Source organism: Theropithecus gelada, chromosome 12, assembly GCF_003255815.1.
Source record: "Theropithecus gelada isolate Dixy chromosome 12, Tgel_1.0, whole genome shotgun sequence".
In the NCBI taxonomy this organism is placed as follows: Eukaryota; Metazoa; Chordata; class Mammalia; order Primates; family Cercopithecidae; genus Theropithecus; species Theropithecus gelada.
Window position 1 is genome coordinate 10,132,272 of NC_037680.1, and position 22,373 is coordinate 10,154,644.

General features: G+C 37.2%; 1 protein-coding gene across 3 annotated transcripts in view; it reads right to left on the reverse strand.

The window, feature by feature from the left end:
* Positions 1 to 22,373, reverse strand: part of ACTR3 (ARP3 actin related protein 3 homolog) — a 125,042-nt gene that overhangs the window by 38,730 nt on the left and 63,939 nt on the right. For 2 of the 3 annotated variants that reach the window (XM_025405512.1, XM_025405511.1), the window contains 4 exons: positions 19,897 to 19,989; positions 19,601 to 19,726; positions 15,742 to 15,825; positions 12,095 to 14,084 (listed from right to left, as the gene is read on the reverse strand). In XM_025405512.1, the coding sequence (XP_025261297.1) occupies positions 13,989 to 14,084; positions 15,742 to 15,825; positions 19,601 to 19,726; positions 19,897 to 19,989 (399 nt within the window). In that variant the 3' untranslated portion in view covers positions 12,095 to 13,988. Of the gene's footprint in view, positions 1 to 12,094; positions 14,085 to 15,741; positions 15,826 to 19,600; positions 19,727 to 19,896; positions 19,990 to 22,373 lie in introns of those variants that run through there. The other variant, XM_025405510.1, reaches the window with a different exon arrangement.

Here is a 22,373-nt window from a genome sequence, read left to right on the forward strand (position 1 = left end):
TTTTTTTTGAGACAGAGTCTTGCTCTGTCGCCCAGGCTGGAGTGCAGTGGCTGGATCTCAGCTCACTGCAAGCTCTGCCTCCTGGGTTCACACCATTCTCCTGCCTCAGCCTCCCGAGTAGCTGGGACTACAGGCGCCCGCCACCTCACCCGGCTAGTGTTTTTTTTGTATTTTTTAGTAGAGACGGGGTTTCACTGCGTTAGCCAGGATGGTCTCGATCTCCTGACCTCGTGATCCGCCCGTCTCGGCCTCCCAAAGTGCTGGGATTACAGGCTTGAGCCACCGTGCCTGGCCTATTAATCATTTCTAAACCCGATTTATCTTAAAGAATTTAACTTAAATAATCTTTCATGGAAAAATGATCAAAACCAGACTTAAGATCATGACTGAGAAGCTTATTTTTAATTTAACACAGTGCATTCAGGGTTTGCTGACGTGTGTAGACTGTTGCAGTCAAATGTGAGAAGAGGAGCTCGACACAGGCCTGACACTCTCTGGCAATGCATCTGGTCCTGAACACTAGACCCATCTCCCAGAGAAGGACTGGGGCAGGCAGGCCTTGGCAGAAGGTGGAGAAAGAGACCCAGCCAGGAAGAAAACCATCCTGGAGACCTGGAGACGTTCTGTTTGGCATCAGGAAACTCCATCAGCAGACACATAAGACAGTGATGTATGAAACAGTGGTTCCCAACTGGGGCAATAAAGACAGCTGCAGAGGGAGAAAGTGTTACCACCTCACAATATTTTTCTTCTCAAGAATGGTTCTCTCCCCTTCCCATGGTCCAAGGGAGAAATTCAGTTTGTCCCCCAACTCCCACCCACCCAAGAAAACATTTCCTGGTATTTGGAAATGTCTGCGTTTTACCCACCAGTTGGAGGTCTGGCCAGCCTCAGAGTTGAGAACCGAGGCTGTGATGAGATACGGGTTTGCAGGCTTGTGGGGCTGCCACAGCGGAAGGGAGCTGTGTGTGCTTCAGCTGTGGCTGCCTCTCCTGGGAGGCTCATCACTGTCAGAGGAACTCGGGATGGCTCCGTTGTCATCAGGGCCCGATCTTTCACCATCCAGCCTTAATAAATCTATAGCATTAGGAGTCAGATTGGCAGCAACAACTCATCACAGAGAGGAGAGCAAACTTCCCAACCTCTCACCCTTAATAGAACAGGAGTAGGGAACCGGGGAGAGAAGTCAGACCCTGGGCCTCAGCCTCGAGTTGCTGGAGCAGTCCCGCCTAAGTCAGCTTGTAGTAAAGGATAGGAGCTCTGAAATGACTTCAGACTGCAATTGTAATATACTCATTAGAACACAAGGGTGGACTGCAATGGATTTAACAGAAGAGACTGGGGTTCACTCCCTCCTGTTTCCTTCAATGAGTTGGGCAGGGGAGGGGCAATAAAACTGTTACAGGCTGTTCTTGGCATGTATATATCTCTTGAGGTACTCTCGCTTCATTAAACCAGTTGGAGTCTAGAAGGATGTAGGAACAGGGACAAAGATAAGTCCCTTGTCACTAGCTCAAAATATAATATAGTGGCACTTGTTAGGGAACAGATACCAGACAACAAAGCTTCAGAACTTCACATCAAGCAAGCAAGAACTGAGCAGACATACTATCTGGTAAGAGAACAGGCTAACTTAGAATGTTAACTTTATCAAATCCTTTTTGGCTACTCAAAAGCCTTTTTCTATTATTAATTCCCCACTTTTGCAGATTCTGTGAGTAGGTGAGGTCACTGCATACCCAAGTTTCAAGTAAGGAAAAGTGTCACTGTCAGTAGATCAATGACATAGATCCACTTCTAGCCATAGAGAGGCAGAGATTTCTGTTCTCCACTAATCCTCTACCTAAAGGGCATGGTCTGCCTTGAAGGCACATCCAGTAAACTGAAGCTGCTTTTTCTACGCTACTATATTCAGATCTATTGACTTCTTCAGTGGTATACTGAGCTACTTTTAATTTATGGTTTATTTTGCTATGCCATGACTAAGGTAGTGGGTGAACAAATGTAAACATGCAAAGCTTTGAAAAACAAATTAGACTGTGGTGAAGAACTGTCCATTTACTTCTGCACATTTTCAGGTGCAAATGACATTCTATATTTCCTTACAGTCAAACCTGACAGCTTATGACCTCTTAGTTCCTATGCATCTATTTCATCTCTAACGACACTACTAACAAGGGTTATTTGCACTTATCACACATTATGACAAACGCATCTATCCATTGACTTTTAGGTGACTGCAGACAAATGGAGCTATAAAAGGCTTCAATTGCACAGCGCCTCATTGCTTAAGAGTAATTTGTGCTTTATTAGGCAGAGGTGAAACTATGATGAAGAGGATGTCACTGATGATCTATTAGGTTTCAAACTCCGGGAAAGTTTCAAGGAAATAGCTAAGATGGGAAACTTCTTTGATTAAATGTGGAAAGCATTTACTAAATATTTACTGTGTATCCAATGCTGGCCAAGGCAATTTTAAAAATCAGGTGGAACTGGCTGAGCGCGGTGGCTCACGCCTGTAATTCAGCACTTGGGAGACATAGTTGGGCGGAGCCCTTAAGGTCAGGAGTTCGAGACAAGCCTGGCCAATATGGTGAAACCCCGTCTCTAAAGTACAATTAGCTCGGTGTGGTGGTGCATGCCTGTAATTCCAGCTACTCAGGAGACTCAGGCACAAGAATCACTTGAACCCAGGAGGCAGAGGTTGCAGTGGGCTGAGATCGTGCCACTGCACTCAAGCCTGGGTGACAGAGCAAGACTCTGTCTCAAAAAAAGAAAAAAAGAAAAAGAAAAATACACACAAAACCATTAAAAGTGGAAAACACAGGATAAAGGGATATATGTTACATATTATGTAAATACACATACATAATGCTAAATTGAGAATTACTGAAAAAAAAAAAATCAATACAGTTTTCTTGGTTCATGTCTGCAGTATCAAATACTGTTAAAAACAGTGACAACAGCCAGGTGCAGTGGCTCTTACCTGTAATCCCAGCTACTCAGGAGGCTGAGGTAAGAGGATCATTTGAGCCCAACAGTTCAAGATCAGATTGGGCAACAAAGCAAGACCCGGTCTCAAAAAAAAAGTGACAATAAATACTATGAATACAACTGCTTTCTTAAAGTGTTCCTGAACACTCAGTTAAAATCAATTTCTCTATCCTTTTGTACTTTTCACTTGGAATGTACTTCTATCTAGCACAATCAGCCCAAAGCCTCTATGAACCAACTTATAGGCTGACAAACATGACCCATTATCATGAAGGAAACTATGCACAGAGTAACCACGGAAATTAAGGTTTAGGGGAGGGGTAAAATTCAAATGAATCAGCATTTCCATAGGCTCAGAACGAAGCAGGGCTGTGTCTAAAGGGATCAGGTGTGCAAGTGGGCCTAGTATCCTGTATCCGTGGAAACTGTAGTTAAGATAGATGTAGAATGTGTGTCCAAGAAGTCCTTATCTGAAGTTCTGCATTTCCTTTGGGAATGAAGGCTGCTTCTCTGTGTTAAAGTGAATTACATAAAAGTGGGATGTTTCATTCTTACTGAAAGAATTTTCAACAGTAAAATTTCTGATAGTCTATGATTTTAGAGAACAAAGTTTCTCAGTGAGAGAGAAGGCAATAGTCACTCGAAGGGAGTTATGACAGGTTACAGCTGCAGCAGGTCCTTGGGAGAAATATTGTCTCCTGCCTTTATCTGTGTGTGATGAAGGACAAGGCAGATTTATACTTTCTCAGTCTGAGTTAATTTTTACTTACCCACTTCCATTACAACATTAAGCACACACTGTCCTGCATTTTGTTAGTAATACTCAGGGCTGTCTCCCTGGTAGGCTATAAATACAAAGTGCACTGTATTCCCACCAAGGTCTAGCACAGTGTCTCTCATATGGTACATACTCGGAAAAAAATTTTGGACTGAACCTGATTACCAAGAAGAGGCAGTATTTCAAGTTCATCAACCTAAAGAGGTTAGGTCAAGTGGCAGGTTAGGGAGCTCTTCTATAATTAGAAGAGCTTCCCACTTGCAAAACTGAAGGCAAGCCACTCCTCCTCAGCTGGAAAAAACATTATTTTAACAGTATTTCACGGCCGGGCGCGGTGGCTCAAGCCTGTAATCCCAGCACTTTGGGAGGCCGAGACGGGCAGATCACGAGGTCAGGAGATCGAGACCATCCTGGCTAACACGGTGAAACCCCGTCTCTACTAAAAAGTACAAAAAACTAGCCGGGCGAGGTGGCTGGCGCCTGTAGTCCCAGCTACTCGGGAGGCTGAGGCAGGAGAATAGCGTAAACCCGGGAGGCGGAGCTTGCAGTGAGCTGAGATCCGGCCACTGCACTCCAGTCTGGGCGACGGAGTCTCGCTCCATCTCAAAAAAAAAAAAACAGTATTTCACTAGGAATCCATTCAACAAAGTTGATCCTACAAAGGGAACTTTTCAAAGGAAACAGCTATGCACACAGGACAGCCTGTGTAAATTCTGTTTACATAAATACACTTTCAAACCTGCACCTTTTAGATGTTGCTCTTTTTATGGATGATGACAACGAGCCTTTTCCGTCTTATCTTACCCTAGGCATACATTAACTGCTTAAAAAGGCATAGCCTATCGAGTTATTACTCAAATAATGTATGTTCAATCATCTCAGCTCAAATATATCATTACTAAACAATCACACCCATTATAGAGAACATAATGACACCATTTGGAGTGGAAAGCTGTTCTCAACCCCGCGGTAAAGGGCTTTTGTGTCATAGGAACACTTTCCACTTCATCTCATCATGAAATGTTAATACACTGCAAGGAGTTGTTTGTAAATTAGTCTAGCGGGTGTAAACCAGAGAACAGACAGTACAAAAAGCTGTTGTTCAGAAGAGTGAAAGACATGAAACTAGAACTTCTCTGTGTTTAATAATTCTAGGGTAAACTCACTGGGATTTAGTGAACATGAGACAAAACTTCCCATCTGATAAAGCAGTTCAGCTCTGCACCAAAATATAATCAAGTTCATCAATGTTTAATTACTTAATTAAAACTAGACTAATACATGAAAACCATTCCTAAAGAGAAGTCCTTGCCAAGTATTCAACCATGTCCTGTTGATCAGCAACCATGTCCTGTTGATCAGCCACATGTACCAGAACTGGCCCTTATCTCAGAGATGACACATAAGGTACACATTCAAAGGCAGCAGTGATGACAAGTGTCAGGAAGGCCTCTCCATGTAAGACTGCTTTGTTTTTACTCTAAGTGTGGAGCCCCCTCTTGAGGTCAGGAGCGACATCACACATGCATTACTACAGCTGAGTCAGATGTGTAAGAGACATCTTAGAGCAGGAGTCCTACCTGGCACAATGAGATGCAGAGGGAAAGCTCCCTCACTCTAAAATAACTCAAGGCTACCTAAAAGACTTTTGTACTGTCAGAACACATACTTATTCTATTTTTCAAAATACTTACAAGCTTTCATTTGTATCTAACCTCAGGCAGCTTTTATCTCAATCTGAAGTGCTATCCCCAAAATTCACAAACTGGGATGAGGATCTTCTTTATAAATGTTAGCTTTAAGCTATCAATTTTGAGTCCATTTTGCAGGTTTGTAAGGATACTGTAAAAGAATCTGGCAGCACATGGAGGAAAGAAAGCTGCTTGCTTTCTTGATAAAGTATAGCTTCAGCTGGTTTGTTTACTACTTAAGCTAAAATGGCCTGCATCCACTTTCTTAAGGAACTTTACTTCCTTCTATAGTTGCTCATTTGTAAGTTTATAATAAGCCCAAAGAGGCCAGCTGCTTTGGAAAGGGTAATGATCTAGCCAAGGATAAAGTGACCCCGAGCACGTAATGCCTGGACCTCAGAACACCACACAATTTCAGTTAGTTCTTAACATAATTTTATAACTTTGAGCATTTTTAAGTTATTGAAATTTTCTGTGGAAAATAGCCAACTTAAATTGTTAGGATACAGAGGAGAGTATACCTTGAGTAAATATGTTTTGGGATATAAAATCAAAATCACAATCTTCTTTCATGGTAAAGTTCACCTTAGGAAAAAGTATCTTGGGAGTGGCATACCAATGTCAGTTCTGTGCTAAAATAATAAAGAGCAACTGGTTAAACCAATCCGTGCTATCACTTAGGCTTCAGATTGAAACATGAAAAACACACCACTTAATGCAGTTCTAGATCACATGTTGCAAATATGGAAATAGTTTCTCAACTTTCTTTTCCAGGGAAGAAACCTTCATGTATAGTACATACATTCTCAACGGACACATGTTGAGCCAGTTTATGAGCGCCTCAAATCTCCACGATGAATTAAAGCCAGTTATCATGTATGTGTAATGTAATATTAAGGGGTAAAAATGTCTTACATGTTTCAGTAGACTATGCAATTAACTTCTCATCTTTTCAACTGCAGAAATTGTACAAAGTCTAACCTTAAAAGAAATGTAGAGAACACTAGCAAGTACTGTAAAAAGAGAATTTTAAGGGCAGAAAAAAACAAAAAAGAATCTTAGAATGTTACTCAATCCTTTACCTCTCCTGGATTTCATTAATGCAAGAATGTACACAATCTTATTTCTGGTTTTGAAATTTTAACATTACTTTGTTGTAACCTGAATATTTTAAAGTTCCAGAATGCAAAACTCACGTGTTTCATTCACCACTACCCGCAGCACCTTGAAGAGTGCTTAGCACACAGAATGTTCCAAATCAATACTGCTGATAAATAAATCCCACTGCAAATTACTGTCACAGCCTAAAGAACATCTTTAGTTTTACTGAAGTCATGGGTATATGACTGAAAATGGCATGCTTTAAATGGGAAAACGAAACGCATTATTTCTATGGTCCAGATTCAATTTGCTTTTAATAGTAAGCCTTACTGAAATATATTCACTTATAGATAAGGGCAGAAGAGAGAGACATCTAGTGGGTGGAGGGAAGGAGTAAGCTCAGAAGCCACATCTGCCATTCCTTCCATCTCTTGGCTAAATGTCTGAAAAAGCCATTTGTCAACTTTGTGAAACAGGTCAAAGGGATGTTGCTACTTCAATTTCAGAAAGAATACTAGAATACTAATGATTGAATGAAAAATCTTCCACTTGGGGTTTAAGAAGTCATTTCTCCTTGAGGGGAAAATACATAAAAGCATTTCATTCCTTGTTCTAATACCCTGAGGAATATTGCCCCCAGAGTTGCAACCTTCCACTTTATAAAGGTGTAGATAGATAAATAGAAAAAGATAGTACTGCCCAAACCAAATAATGCTATTTCTTTTGAGATATACCAGTGGCAGGGGACTCCAGAGACATTTAACTCAGATGTTATCTAAAGGCGATCACTAGCAGATCTTTGAGCTTGAGGTCATTAAAACATATATACACATATAAGGGCTGATCCATTTTTTCAGTGGACCATCTTAAAAGGAAGATAACGGCCGGGCACGGTGGCTCAAGCCTGTAATCCCAGCACTTTGGGAGGCCGAGACGGGCGGATCACGAGGTCAGGAGATCGAGACCATCCTGGCTAACACGGTGAAACCCCGTCTCTACTAAAAAAAATACAAAAAACTAGCCGGGCGAGGTTGCGGGCGCCTGTAGTCCCAGCTACTCGAGAGGCTGAGGCAGGAGAATGGCGTGAACCTGGGAGGCGGAGCTTGCAGTGAGCTGAGATCCGGCCACTGCGCTCCAGCCTGGGCGACAGAGCGAGACTCCGTCTCAAAAAAAAAAAAAAAAGGAAGATAACTTTATTCACCAAATGTTTAAGCATCTGCCACATGCCAAGCATTGTATTTTATAACATCATCACAAACTTCCCTTTTACTTGTAGCCTAAAAATGTTTTACTAGTCTTTATAAGTCAAGTGAGGTACTATTTCATAAAAGATCCAGTTATGTCACTGGCAAGTTGAACTTTCAGTATTAGTGAGATCAGAAACGAGGTACACAAATTTAGCACCAACGTGGAGATACATAGCCAAAATGTGAAAGACCTCAACTATGCTCCGTGGCAGAGCTAGATTAGGCGGTGTGAAATCCCCATGGTTTTTCTGTATATGGAATGTCATTTTTCTTTTAAGAGCTCATTGCCTATTCATAAAGTCCAATCCAATCTCAAATAGAGTGCTGAGTTTTAGGTTCCTGCATTAGTTCCGCACATTAGCCTGGTAACTGTAGTATCAAACATGACTTGGTCATCTGATACCTCCCTCTAGTAGTCTAGCACAGTAATGTTGCTATCAGCTTTCCCAATAGAATTAGTCAGAGAAGGTAAGAAATGTTGCCAAATTAATTTTGAAAAAACATTTAATAAACCATATGTTATTCAGTAAAATATCAAAAGAATTATAACCAATAAGTTCTATTCTGCCACTACTTGTGTGGTCTTTGCAGTCACTTTTTCCACAATGCTATTTATGTCAATCATGTCTGTGATTTCACCCTGAACTGCATCAACTTTTTCAGCCAATGTTTGTATTCAAGGGTGTGTTTGAAGGTGTCAGATATCCTTCAATCTTCCCTCCCACTCTTCTCCTAACTTCACTTCTCCTAATCACAATATTCTATTCCCTTCCCCAATTGCTGTAACTCAAGTTGCTTCTGCCATATCTAAAACATTGTCCCCACCTACTCTCCATCTATTAAAACATTCATCTTTCAAGGTCTGGGGTAAGAAAAATCAGTCTACTGCAGTAGAAACTACCCCACTAGTGCTTTAGTCATCTCATGAATATATACATTATTCCAACTAATCATTATGGCATTAAAAACAAGTCTCAGATTTTCTTGTTGTTCACGAATTTATTTGGGAAAGAGCCCATGTACCCCCAATAAGAAAAAGACGTATGGTTCCAATTCCGATATCAATTTTCTAAAATAATTCCAAATAAGATTAACAATCTACTGCAACCTTGAATCTTATTCATCAAAAATGGAGGAAGTTTAGAATTAAGCCATCTCTAAATCAAGTGGTTTAACATGGGCTCTGGACAATAAAAGAGAGTCAAAATTGATCAATAAAAGCCAGAGGTAGAAATTAGTCATGTTTCTACTGCTCATGTTGAATGTTACAAGACATTTCAGGACATTTCAATTATCCTTGTACAACGATCTGATTTAGAGCCCATGATCATTTACACTACAGAGATTTGGAAATGACCGAAGACTTAGACAATTATTTAAGACCTACTTCAGAAAAGTTATGATCACTTAGTAATCCCCCATTTTACGCAGAATTTCACTTTTAAGGTGGAAACCAGTGAACAGAAAAAAAGTCGTAACTTGGTCATATTTGACAAATATGGGTATTATGAAGGAACAAAAGTTGTATACTCATGTAATTCAGTTTTAATTTTAACATGAAAAATAATTTTCATTCATTCATTCATCAAACACATCTACTGAGACAACTACTATATGCCAAGCAATACGTAAGGCACTGAAAATATGAAATGAATAAAGAAGATGCTACTGTAGAATTACTTTCTTCATCTGTTGTTAGATGTAACATTTAGGTAAAAATTTTAGGAGCAAAGTACTAATTTTTAAACCACAGATCCACTTTTACAAGCCCCACTTTCACCTTACATAGCTGGATTTCTCCCTCTAAACAACTATTACTACCATTTTTAGAAACAGAAATTTCACACTTACTGTCTCTCAGATCTTATCTAGGCAAAATATTTGTCCCTCCTCTAAGAGTGCCTTTACTATTAGACTAGCCTCTAAGCCAAGGACAGAATATTAATTCATCTTTACGCACAGTACTTGAACCACAGTAGACAGTCAATAAATGTTCTGGGATTGGAGGCCCAAAACTTGATGCAATATATAGGTAATATAAGTGAATGCTGGTGCTTGAATAAAAGGGAAACTTTATTTTAATTCAGCATCTTAGTTTTAATGTAATTATAAAGGTCACCAAAAACTGACAGAACACTAGAAAACAATTGCTAAATCAAAATAGAATATCATATACTTTTACTTTTTCATCTTTTTCTTTCATGTTTTTCAGTTGTCTTCTTTCCTAGATCATGTATTTCTATCGTTTCTTTTTTAATGTTCCTGTGACCACTGGAGCACTAGTAATAAATCCTTAACTCAAATAGGTTATATTTAATTTCAGCACCCAAGCTCCAAATGCATCAGCTAAAGTGGGTTATAGCATGGAGAATACCTCAGATGACCACATATTTTAATTTATTTTTGTTAAGAGTCTATCAAGACCAAGGCAAATTATAATAAAAGTTCTCATATAATAGAAAACAAATTATATGGAAAAGGATAAACATTTATACAGTATTGAAGCATTATCAACAATGAGTAGCAGAAATTCTTTTTCACTGAAGTCCAAAAGCCATGCCAGCCCTCCAGCAGATCCAAAGATTCTTGCTAAAGGTCAATTCAGGATATAGACCTAATATAGGAACCAAGCATTTACTGTCAAGATTTGCTATGAAAGTCCCACATAACTTATAATAACTCTGTCTTTGGCCAACTATATATACAAGGTGCTGTTACAATGAAATATATTTTAAGGCACAGGATTCCAAACTGAGTAGAACATTTTGCTCCCAGAGTTTGCATAGATTTTGGATTATTTATACCAGCTAATAGAATTAGTACCAATTAACCTGAGTTGGAAATCTGGGTGCTAACAGAGAGACTTCAGAGCGCTATCCAAGGTACTCATGCCTAGTGACTATGAACTATGAAAGTTCAGAAAGAATGGGTCACAGGAATCAAGGTTGAGCTGGTAAGAGAAGGGGGAAAAGACTGGACTTCACTACTGACAGATTAGCCCAGAATGAAGGGAACAAAAACATTCTTCATGGTACAAATAAGTCTTTTACAACACAAATAATCTCCTCAATAATTTTATAAACATTCTAGTATCTGAAAGAAGTTTCTATAAATATATTCTCCAGTATTTTTCTGTAGAAATTAAGAATAAAGATCATAATTGGCCTATTATCCCTGTATTTCATATTATTTCTAAATATATTCCTAGAAATATCTGCAAGAATAGTTATTTTGATCTTTAAGTAGCTGTGAATATAAAGCAAAAAATTGTATTAGGGCGTCTGAATAACCACTTTATCTCTTACAGAAAAGAAGATAGGTAAGAGGGTGAGTACTTATAGTAGGTGCCATGAATTAATGTCTAAGGGTTAAGACGTGAAAATTGCTCACTTTTTGAAAAGCAGGCATCAAGTTAAGATAATGACCATTGATTTTATTTGTCCATTACTATTGCCCACTTGATCAAAGCACTGCCTATTAAAAAGGATAAATCAGAAAACACCTTTAACTACTACAAATGAATCAACAGAAAAGGCTAGGTTTTGTAGTCAGAATCTACTACACTGCTAATATTGCTATTATTAAGCTACATTATATTCTAACAACTCAAAGAAATTGCAGGATAATCCAGCATAATGCCTTTACCTGATATATAAATGGAATTAAGGTCCAGAGAGTTCAAATACTTTGTCCAAAATAATAAAAATATATTTTCCAAGTTTTAACAAAAAACAGATTTCGAGGAGCTATATCATCAATTATCAGAAACAGAATTAAAAAGTCTATCACTGGCTTCAGTTGGTGCTTTTCCAATGTACCGTGCTCATGTTGCTTGATATCTAATCAGTGTTACAGACTTTTTAGTTCACCTTGGTCAACCTCTACATATTTCCAGCTGAAGTTGCTTTAAGTTGAAAAAACGATATACAATCACAGGAGAGAGATATAAAGAAACAAGAATGCTGTTACCATCCTATTAGGGTTCACTCCTCCAAAAGTAGAGCAAAAGGGGTATCAGGAAATACACAAGAAAGGCTGGAGTTTTGTCTCCCCAAATAAATGTAAGCTTAAAGAAAGTTTTTGACCTTCACGTTTTTGTAGCAAACAGTTAAGAACATCTCTGTATAAATATGCCTGAGATTGTCATCAAACAGCTTTATACACATGTCTTTCTAGCTTATTCACTTACTACCCAACCATCGCCGGTGGAAAAGACATTTATGACGATGCTAACAATATTTTATTGGGCCAGCAGCAAGACATCTTTACTGCTTATCAATATAGTTCTTTATCAAAAGATCTTTAATAAAGCAAAGTGCAGAACAGTATATACAGTAAGTTCCTATTTGTGTAAAATAAGAAAGCTACATTTATTTCTATCTACACAGAAAATTACAATACAAGGACATCTAAGACATTCCAAATAGTCTGTGTAACGATGTAAAAATGAGACAGGCTAGGGAAAAAAAACTTACTTTTGCTAATCTACTCTTTGGTACTGTTTGAATAGTATTTTTATAATGTTTGTGGAATACTTTTTCCAGTTAAAAAAAAGGGGGGGACCTTTGATACTGACGATGATACTACTATAGGATATATAGTTTGTCTTTTACAATTCCATACTCAAAGAAGGAAGATTCACAAAAATGATTATAGGATTTTAAATATTCAGATCCACTCTAAACAAAAACTGAAGTTTACTCCCCAATTCTATCTTCATAGTAAAAACAAAAAACTAAACACTTTATATTATTTCACTTTTGAATAGAAGTATTCTAATCCTAACGTGTTATTTTCATGAATAATGGAGTTCAAGTGTTCACTGACAATTGCTAGTAAAAAGCCTATGAAACATTTCCCATTTTATCTTTCTATAAATAACTGGTAAAATTTTAAGGTCACAAGAAATTTTCCACCATACACATTACAGAGATTTCAATAACTCCCAAATCTCAACAGAAACAGATATCATATCACATACATAAAAACAAAGTAGAATTACATTACTTTAAAAAAAAAAAAAACATTAGAAAAGGTAATTCAGTTTTAATTTATTTTCATCACTTTTTCTTCATAATCCAGATATTTTAAAATGCAAAGAAAATTAACTTTCAATGGTATGTTTAGGGACTGGCACTAAAAAAAATTTTCAGACTGCAAATGAGTTATACAAATGAAAATATCAAATGGAGATCCAGTTATCAAAATGAAAGCACTCAACATATTAAAAGTTCACAAGTATTTGTATTGAGCACATTAAAAAAGTCAGCTTGCTAACAACTGTTGTGATTTTAAAGAACTATTGCTGAAGTCTGAAGAAAATAGATTTATTAGTTAACTTATAAAGAGATTAAAGAGCCTGAAACAAGTATTAAAAAGAAATTTGTGCCTTTATTAGAATGTTGTTAGGCTTTAAATATGCCAATTTTGATAAATTATTGTTGTTGTTTTGTTTTTTTATAAGAAACAACACTACAGAACTGCAATACTGGTCCAACACTCTTGTCTTTACTCTTCTTTTAAAGCAAGAAACAGAATGCAAGTAATCAGAAAGCACTAGCAGGCATCAGTTAATCCAAGATACTAGCTCTTAGTTCCAAAAGCACTTGCAAAGAAAACCTTTTCGGGGGAAGGGGTGGAGAGGGATGGAAGCACTCCATAATAACTGGAATCCCATGAGTGTGTATGCCAAGTCTCATGAGGCTATTTTTTGAATTTATCCTTTACTTGGTCATGGTTTTTTCCCTCAAATACAATTTTTCTTTGACTTTTTTTCCTCAAAGTATAAAAAGTATGAAATATAAACAAGCTCTTGCACTGCACACTTAGAAGTGTACAATTCAAGCATTATAGAGCTATCTACACACTGATAAATCCCATCAAATCTTGGATAATTCATTAATATACAAAATATCAGGGCACAGAAAGAACTAAAACCCACTTCTTTTTGTTACACATAAGATTCAAATATTCAATCTAAAGAAAAACACAATCACTTTCGCTCTCTTCTACATCTGCATGTTGATACACTTATTAAAATATTCCTGTATAATCATGTTTGGTGTTACTATTTCAAGTCAGGTTTAAAACCTCAAAACCAGCCATCCAGACAAAACAGGTAATCAGAAAGATTATCTCTTCCCCACCTCCCTAACCCCAATAACTATGAAGTCAATTTTACGACATGACTCCAAACACTGGATTGTGACGACAAATGCTAGGTCCAATTTCTTCATAGTCCTTTTTGGTGTGGCATACTTGGTAGAACTCAGGCTGAAAACAAAAAATGTGTGTTTTTATAAAGGTCAAAAATCTACCATCTTCAAAGTATACTGAAATAAATTTTAAAGAGTGATGCTTTAAAATAGATGTTAAGTCTAAAATGTTTATTATTAGTCCATTCATGGCATGAAAGCTTAGAAATTGAAGCAGCCATGACTTACAACCAGCTATAAATCTTTATCGGAACTCCAAAAGAGCAATTAACTCCTGTCCCCCTATCCTTCTCTCACACACCTGCCGCGAGGATTCTGAAATTTTGAAAAATGGAAGGTTCTCAAATGCCTAGTCTCTTCTGTTGAGACTTTCCCACACTTTCATTGCACCAATAATGTAAAGAAGCAGCATTCGCCTAACTACAGATAAACTACTCCTAGTCATGCTATGATCATTTTTCGTCTACTTCTAAGAAATGTCTAGATCATTTGCCTTCCTCACTCAAGGTCTGGAAAAGATAGACTGTTCCATGCTGTGTTACCTCATCTCTCAAGGCAAAGTCACAAACTCAACTAGGTTATAAGGCCCAACTGAAGAAGACTAAAATTGAGGAGAAAATAACTTTCACCTCCTATTTTGGAAATGGTTTTAAATCCAAAGTTGTACAGTTATTCAATAATTCAGATAAAAGCTCCTTCATTTTAATATTCCATGCACTACCAGAACAAAACACCAATACTTCCTAGGTTAATGGTATTAGAACACTAGAATACCTTTTAAGGGGGCTTTAAAGACATTTTAATTTGGGGACAGGATTTAGAATAATTCCCTTTACTCAGTGGAGAACATCATCCTTTCTATGCAATGAAACTTAACTTTTACCTTAATGTTTTTAAATACTTAAACAGAACAAACAAGGACCTTCTGATGACTAAATTACCAGCTTTAATAGAACTTTCCCTACAGATAAACTTTAAAACATAGTATAAAATGGTCACTCTAAAACAATGGCTAGCAAGCTTAAAAAAAAAAAAATTAATTAAAATGACTTCCAATTAAATTTAAATTACTTCCAATTTTTAAAATACTACAAATACATATAGACAAAGTTTCCTATTATTTTTAGATAAAATTTAAAGGAATTTGCTTTGTTCTTCACTAAGTACAGATAGACTCTTCTATCTTAAAAAAATATTTATAAATTTAAACATAAGCTTCAGCCAGGCGCAGCAGCTCACACCTATAAACTCAGCGCTCTTTGGGAGGTTGAGGTGGGACGATCACTTGAGCCCAGGAGTTTGAGACCAGCCTGGGCACATAGTAAGACCTCATCTCAATAAAAAATAATAACAAAGGCCGGGAGCAGTGGCTCACGCCTGTAATCCCAATGATTTGGGAGGCCGAGATGGGTGGATCACCCAAGGTCAGGAGTTTGAGAGTAACCTAGCCAACATGGTGAAACCCAGTTTCTACTAAAAATGCAAAATTAGCCAGGTGTGGTGGCACACGCCTGTAGTCCCAGCTACTTGGGAGGCTGAGACAGGACAATCACTTGAACCCAGGAGGCGGAGGTTGCAGTGGGCCAAGATCATGCCATAGCATTCCAGCCTGGGTGACAAGAGCGAAACTCCATCTCAAAAATAAATAAATAAATAAATAAAATAAGAAAACAGTAATGATAAAATAAAATAAAAGTAAGCTTCATCACACTCACCGTGGAAGCCAGCATTGATCCTCCAAACCAAACTGCGTATCGCTGCATGTGGTGTGTAATGACTTGTACATCAATAGGTTTTGGCTAAGAAAGACATAGTAAGATCATCTTCACAGTAAATTCAAATAACAATTTCTGTGTCATTTAACCTTAAATGTACATACACAAAAATAATATTTGTACTAAATTCAAGTGGTATCTTACAAACCAGAAACAACTGAGACTGGCTGTCTCAGAGAGAAGCGGTTGGGAACACTGTGGAAGAGACTGGGAGGGAACAGAGCAGAATAAATGGAAGGAAAACATCAATGAGTACACGTTTTATACAGTTCTGACTTGAAGAACCTAAATGTTAGTGTTTTACATATTTAAAAATAATACCTTAAAAGAAGGGGAGGTTGGGGCAAAACAAAGTCCAGCAAAAGCAAATTAAACTAATTGTACTTTTTTCAAACATAAGCATACTAAGGTGAGGAAAGGGACTAACTCAAGCAACTTGTGAACACAGTATTTTGCATCTTATAAGCCTTCAGGCTAAAGATAAAATATAAGCAAATACTGAACTCTAGTTTTGGGTCTATTTTTCACAGTATGGATTAACAATTCTGAAACTATTATATACATATTCTGGGATTAAGCAAAAACATAAATATATTACATAGATAACAGGAGCCAGGCTTCTCACTGTCACAGAAGGGCATTACAATACTGCAGGGCAGAAAACTAGAGTGAACCCTCTACAACTGGAGACATCCGTAAAAATTCATGGTTTTTAATTTACGTAGAGAATTAGATATAGATGTAGAGAGACACACACACACCCCTAACTCTAATCACTGAGAAGTCCTAGACTCCATGATACCCCAGTAGTAATGAGCACAGAGCTTGGTTTCTTAGCAATGTTCTCCACTAAAAGGAACAAGACAAAGATGTCTTGAAGAAAGAAAAGGGGGGAAAAAGGCTGATTCCAGGGCCAGAAAGAGAAAGTACAAGATCAGCCTGAAACACCTTGCTATGCCAGGAAGTACAGAGGTAGGCAAAAAAAGATGTGGCTACATCCAAAAAAAAAAAAAAAAAAATCTAAGAGCCATTTGAATAACTCCCACTGGTCAAATCTGGGGGGGGGGAAAAAAAGTGGCATTAAAATTAATGATGAGTGGTATTACTGGTATTATGATATCACAGTGATATTAAAGATACAGACCACAAAATGAGAAATCAGGAGTTCATATAGATATTACTAAAAGAATAAATGAATGTGGGAGAAGGGAAAACTCTTCCTTATAGTAAAACAAGACTTAAAAACATACAAGGAATGATGGAATTTGCAAAATGCCATTTAGCGACTACCACAGCAATAACTGTTTTAGGAAAGAATCACAAGGGATGCTAAAAACTAGTGATTGAAACTTTAATAAGCAACAGGATAGTCTGAAGGTGTCTCCTCATAAGATTCTTACTAAATATAAAGGAAAACAAAATAACTTTATAGTGAAGAAACCTGGCAGACACAACTTCAACCAAATGCTCAAAATCCACACACAGGACAAATTCTATCATGTGTCTACTGATACAATGCCCTAAAAATGATACAACTTCAATTCTGTGGCATCACTACCAAAACTACATAATCTGAACCTAGTCAAGAAGAAATATTAAACAAACCCAAGCTGAAGGATATGCTACAAAATAAATGACTGTACTCTTCAAAAATGTTACATTCATTCAAGAAAGACAAAAAACATTGAGTATGTAACAGACTGAAGCAACACAGTAAGTAAATGAAACATGAAATCCTTGACTGGATCCTGGATAAGGGGAAAAAAAAGGTATTTGGTTTTCCTTTTGTTATAAGGGACATTAGTGAAACAACTGGTAAAATTAGAATCAGTTCTGTAACTAGATAACACTGGATGATCAAGGTTATGTTCATGATTTTGACAACTGTAATATGTTCCTGATTTTAGAAATATACTAAAATGATTGGGGATAATGAACCATCATATCTGCAATTCAGTGTGTGTGTGTGTGTGTATGTGTGTGTGTGTACACACATATTTATAGTAACAGAATGATAGGGCTTTTTTCAAAGCTGTTTGGTTGCCATTAAAAATTACAGACTGAAGGAGAATGAAGCCAGAGATAGATAGATATATAAACACATGCTATTAAGACCTATAAAAGTTACTAGCAAGAAAAATTAAGGTGAAGAAGGCAGTCCTCCTGAACACAAGGTTTTTCATATACATGATGAGCATCCCAAATCTGAAAATCCAAAATGCTCCAAGATCCAAAAACTTTTTGAGCACCAACATGATGCTCAAAGGAAATGCTCCCGATTTCAGATTTTTGGATTAAGGATATTGAACCAGTATATAATGCAAATACTCCAAAATCCAGAAAAACTCAAAACCTGAAACACTTCTGGTACAAAGCAATTCAAAAAAGGGATACCCAACCTGTTTCTTTCGATATGTGGATACAGTACTCATCACTGGGTAAATTTATTTCTTATTTACAAGTGTAAAAAGTTTAAAAATGTTAAACGATCTTACTTTATTAAAATACTGTACTCAAAAACATACAGCATTGTTTTTTACTTATATATCTGTAATGAGTTATTAAAAGCTAAATGGCTACTTAATACATCCATAACCACACCATTAAGACAATCAATGTCAATCTCTTAAGCATTCTAACAAAAAAACCGGAATATGCACTACGTTCATTCACATAATCAATGTGATTAGTAGGATTCTCAGTACAGAGAATTTTAAATTATACTTGCAAAACCCAATGACTTCTTTTTTAGGTAGGAGGTAGGGTAGATAGGTATGTGGATAAGGAGAGTAGATGGATGGACAGATGAATGGATGAATGGGTGGGTGGGCTGGTGGTTTGGTTGGTTGGGAAGGGGATGCAAAAGCAAAGGCAACATTTTAAAAGTTTACTGAGTAGACTTCCTTAAGTATGAAGTCATGACGTTATAGAGACAGAGTTCAATATTTTGCCTTCTACCCAAAACACACACTTTTTACTGCATTCCTATGGCTAGGTTTTACTCAAGAGAATCAAAATATAGGTGCTGAAAAGAGTCAGCCATCATGCAATTTCTCAACAATCAGCAAACCCTAGAGTGTTGTGCTTTACTTTTAAGTAATTCTGAATGATTGTGGAAGTCTCAGATAAAGTGCTCATTCTTGGTAATTTTCCAAGCAGAAGGTATTTTATTTAGCAGCTTATCCTCTAAATCAATGTTCTGCTTCAATATTTAACAAGGATTAAAAAAAATGAAAAATCTATCTCTAAATATAGAAAGCAGACATCTGAGAATTTTAAATTAATTTTGATTTTTTTTACCTCAAGCCTAAAGGTCCAGGACATGTAATACAAAAGTTACTTTGTTAAACCACCAATTTGATTGCACACTTTGAGGTTGCTATGTGGTAGCTAAAGTCAGTTTTTGAGAGCAGGCTTGACTACTCAACAATGGTGTCAATCTCAACTCAGCTTCGTTGTCCTTCTATAGTACATAAAATTTTGTGGATCCAAAATTAATTTTATTGTTGGTGTATCCAAAGAAATCTACTATATTAATTATCTATGAGAGAGGTATAGAAAAAAAAAGTCTTTCCACAGATATTACTAAGAATTATTTTCCAGAAATACAGACAATATCCTAAAAGAATCAAATGATCCAGAATATCATAGACATAAATCTATAACATTAACCATTTCCATTAGAATACCTGACAGGTTCCTCTTATTTTCCTAAATCAGAGGGAATGTTGGCAAATATTTCTCATCCCAATCAAGGAAGGCACCCTCAACCTTCTCACCAATAATCAAAAAAACCAACCTTCAATCTACCGCCACTCAATTCCTCACTTAATTTCAGCCGGGCATCTACAGTTCTTTTTAAATCTCTTTGCAAGCGACGTCCAAAGTCCCTGAACATGGTTGAACCTCCAGAGAGGACAATATTCTAGTGGAGAGAAAATAAATATAAATATTTAAAAAGAAAAGTTTAAAGGTATACAGTACTGAAATGCTATTATATCCTTTTTATGAGAGGTGTTTAATATCAAAAAATGGACAGACTACATCAAAGTTTTTTTTAAGTTAGACCTTGAATAACAATTTTGCTATAAATACCTTGTAGAGAGGACGCCTGACATCAATAGGACAATTCTGAATTACTTCATCTACAACTTCTGAGATAGGCTGTGTAAAGTCTGGATTAGCAAACTGAAAAATAAGTTGGATATATAATAGAGATCATATCACTACTGACAAATATCACAATAAAAGGTTAAAGTCTTCAGTTCAAAAACAACTGTTTTAGAAACTATTAATACTGGTCTCTAACAGATTCAAATTGAAGACACTGAAATCAGAAAACTCAAAATTATGATGATATATACCATTTTATAACTATCAGAATAGCAAACATGTAAAGTCATACATATACAATGAGCTGGCAAAAATCTGGGTAAATGGAAACTTTCATATAATGCTTGTGAGAGTATACACTGATGCAACCACTCTGGAGAATAATTTGGCAACAATAAAATAGTGACATGGTCTGGCTGTGTGTCCCCACCCAAATCTCATCTTTAATTGTACTCCCTTAATTTCCATGTGTTGTGGGAGGGACCTGGTGGGAGATAACTGAATCATGAGGGTGGTTTCCTCCATATTATTCTTGTGGAGTGAATAAGTTGCACAAGATATGATGGTTTCATCAGGGGCTTCTGCTTTTGCGTCTTCCTCATTCTCTCTTTGCCTGCTGCCATCATGTAAGACAGGACTTGCTCCTCCTTGCTTTCTGCCATGATTGTGCAGTTTCCCCAGCCACTGGAACCGTAAGTCCAATTAAACCTCTTTCTTTTATAAATTGCCCAGTCTCAGGTATGTCTTTATCAGCAGTATGAAAACAGACTAATACAAATAGCTAACAAAATTGTAAATGCACATACTAGTAACTCCACTTCTTAGGACAAACCCTGAAGAAACTCCTCAAACATGTATGCTGTTACATATCCATATTTACTATAGCCTTGTTTCTAAGAGGAAAAACCTGTAAGTTCATCAACAGGGGATGAAATAAATAAACGTAGTCTAAACTCATTATTCATGATTCCATATTTGTGAATTTACCTGCTCGCTAAAACATATTTATAACCCCCAAATCAAAATATGGTTATTCATGGACATGCACATGTGCAGAGCAACAAAAATTTGAGTCCACTGATGTGCACATTCCCAGTTGAGGTTGAACAAGATGATACTCTGCTTTCTAGTTTCAGCTCTCATACTATAAACAAGTATCCTTTTCACAGTTCTATTTAGTGACACAGTTTTCATATTTTTGTTAGTGATTTCATTATTTAAAATGGCCCCCAAGCATACTGCTGAAGTGCTGGCTACTAAACACAAGGAAGCTGTGACGTGTCTTACAGAGAAAAAGCCAAGTTAGATAGCTTTGCTCAGACATGTGTTCTAGTGCTATTGAATATAAATGAATATACTAAAATAATACACTAAATGCAGTGCCTTTAAAAAGAAACATACATGAAACAAGGGTATACATTAATGGAATAACAAAAATGTTACCAGAGGCTCAAAGAAATCTAACACTGTATTTCCCCTAGGAGCAACAGCTCAGTGTTCACTAATTCAGTGCTCTCAAGAACTTTTTGGCACATCTACTTTGAATAACATCAGCTGTATATTCAAACAATGATATACCACAGTCAAAATAAACTTACTATTTCCAAACAGCTGGCACTAAAGAAAGACACACTTTTTCAAAAACTTCAAAAAAACAACAATAACTTGATGCTGGGCATGGAGGCTCACGCCTATAATCCCAGTGCTTTGGGAGGTCAAGGTAGGACGATTGCTTGAGGCCCAGAGTTTGACACCAGCCTGGGCAACATAGTGAGACTGTCTCTACAAAAAAATTAAAAACTAGTTAGGCACGGTGGCACACACCTGTAGTTCCAGCTACTTGAGAGGCTGAGGAAGGAGGACTGCTTGACCTACAAGTTCAAGGTTACACCGAGTTATCATCACACCACTGCACTCCAGCCTGGGGGACAGAGAGAGACTCTGTCTCTAAATAAATAATCAAAATCTAGCTCTAATTAGTCAAAAACAAACAAGTACTGTTTATCCCCTCAGCTACTCATTTTTATAATTAGGTTGTACTAATTGAGAGACAATATTCCTTTATTTATTAAACTGAGTCTGTAACTGTATTGATAATTAGTAGGCATGTGTCAATTTTTTTCCAGGTTTTTTTTTTTGAAACTGAGTCTCGCTCTGTCGCCCAGGCTGGAGTGCAGCGGCGCAATCTTTGCTCACTGCAACCTCTGCCTCCCGGGTTCAAGCAATTCTCCTACCTCAGCCTCCCAAATAGCTGGGATTACAGGCGCCCGCCACCATGCCCGGCTAATTTTTGTATTTTTAGTAGAGACAGAGTTTCGCCATGTTGGCCAGGCTGATCTTGAACTCCTGACCTCAACTGATCCGCCTGCCTCGGCCTCCCCAAGTTCTGGGATTATAGGTGTGAGCCACCATGCCCAGCCTTTTTCCAGTTTTTAAGATTAGTTTTAAATTATTTACAG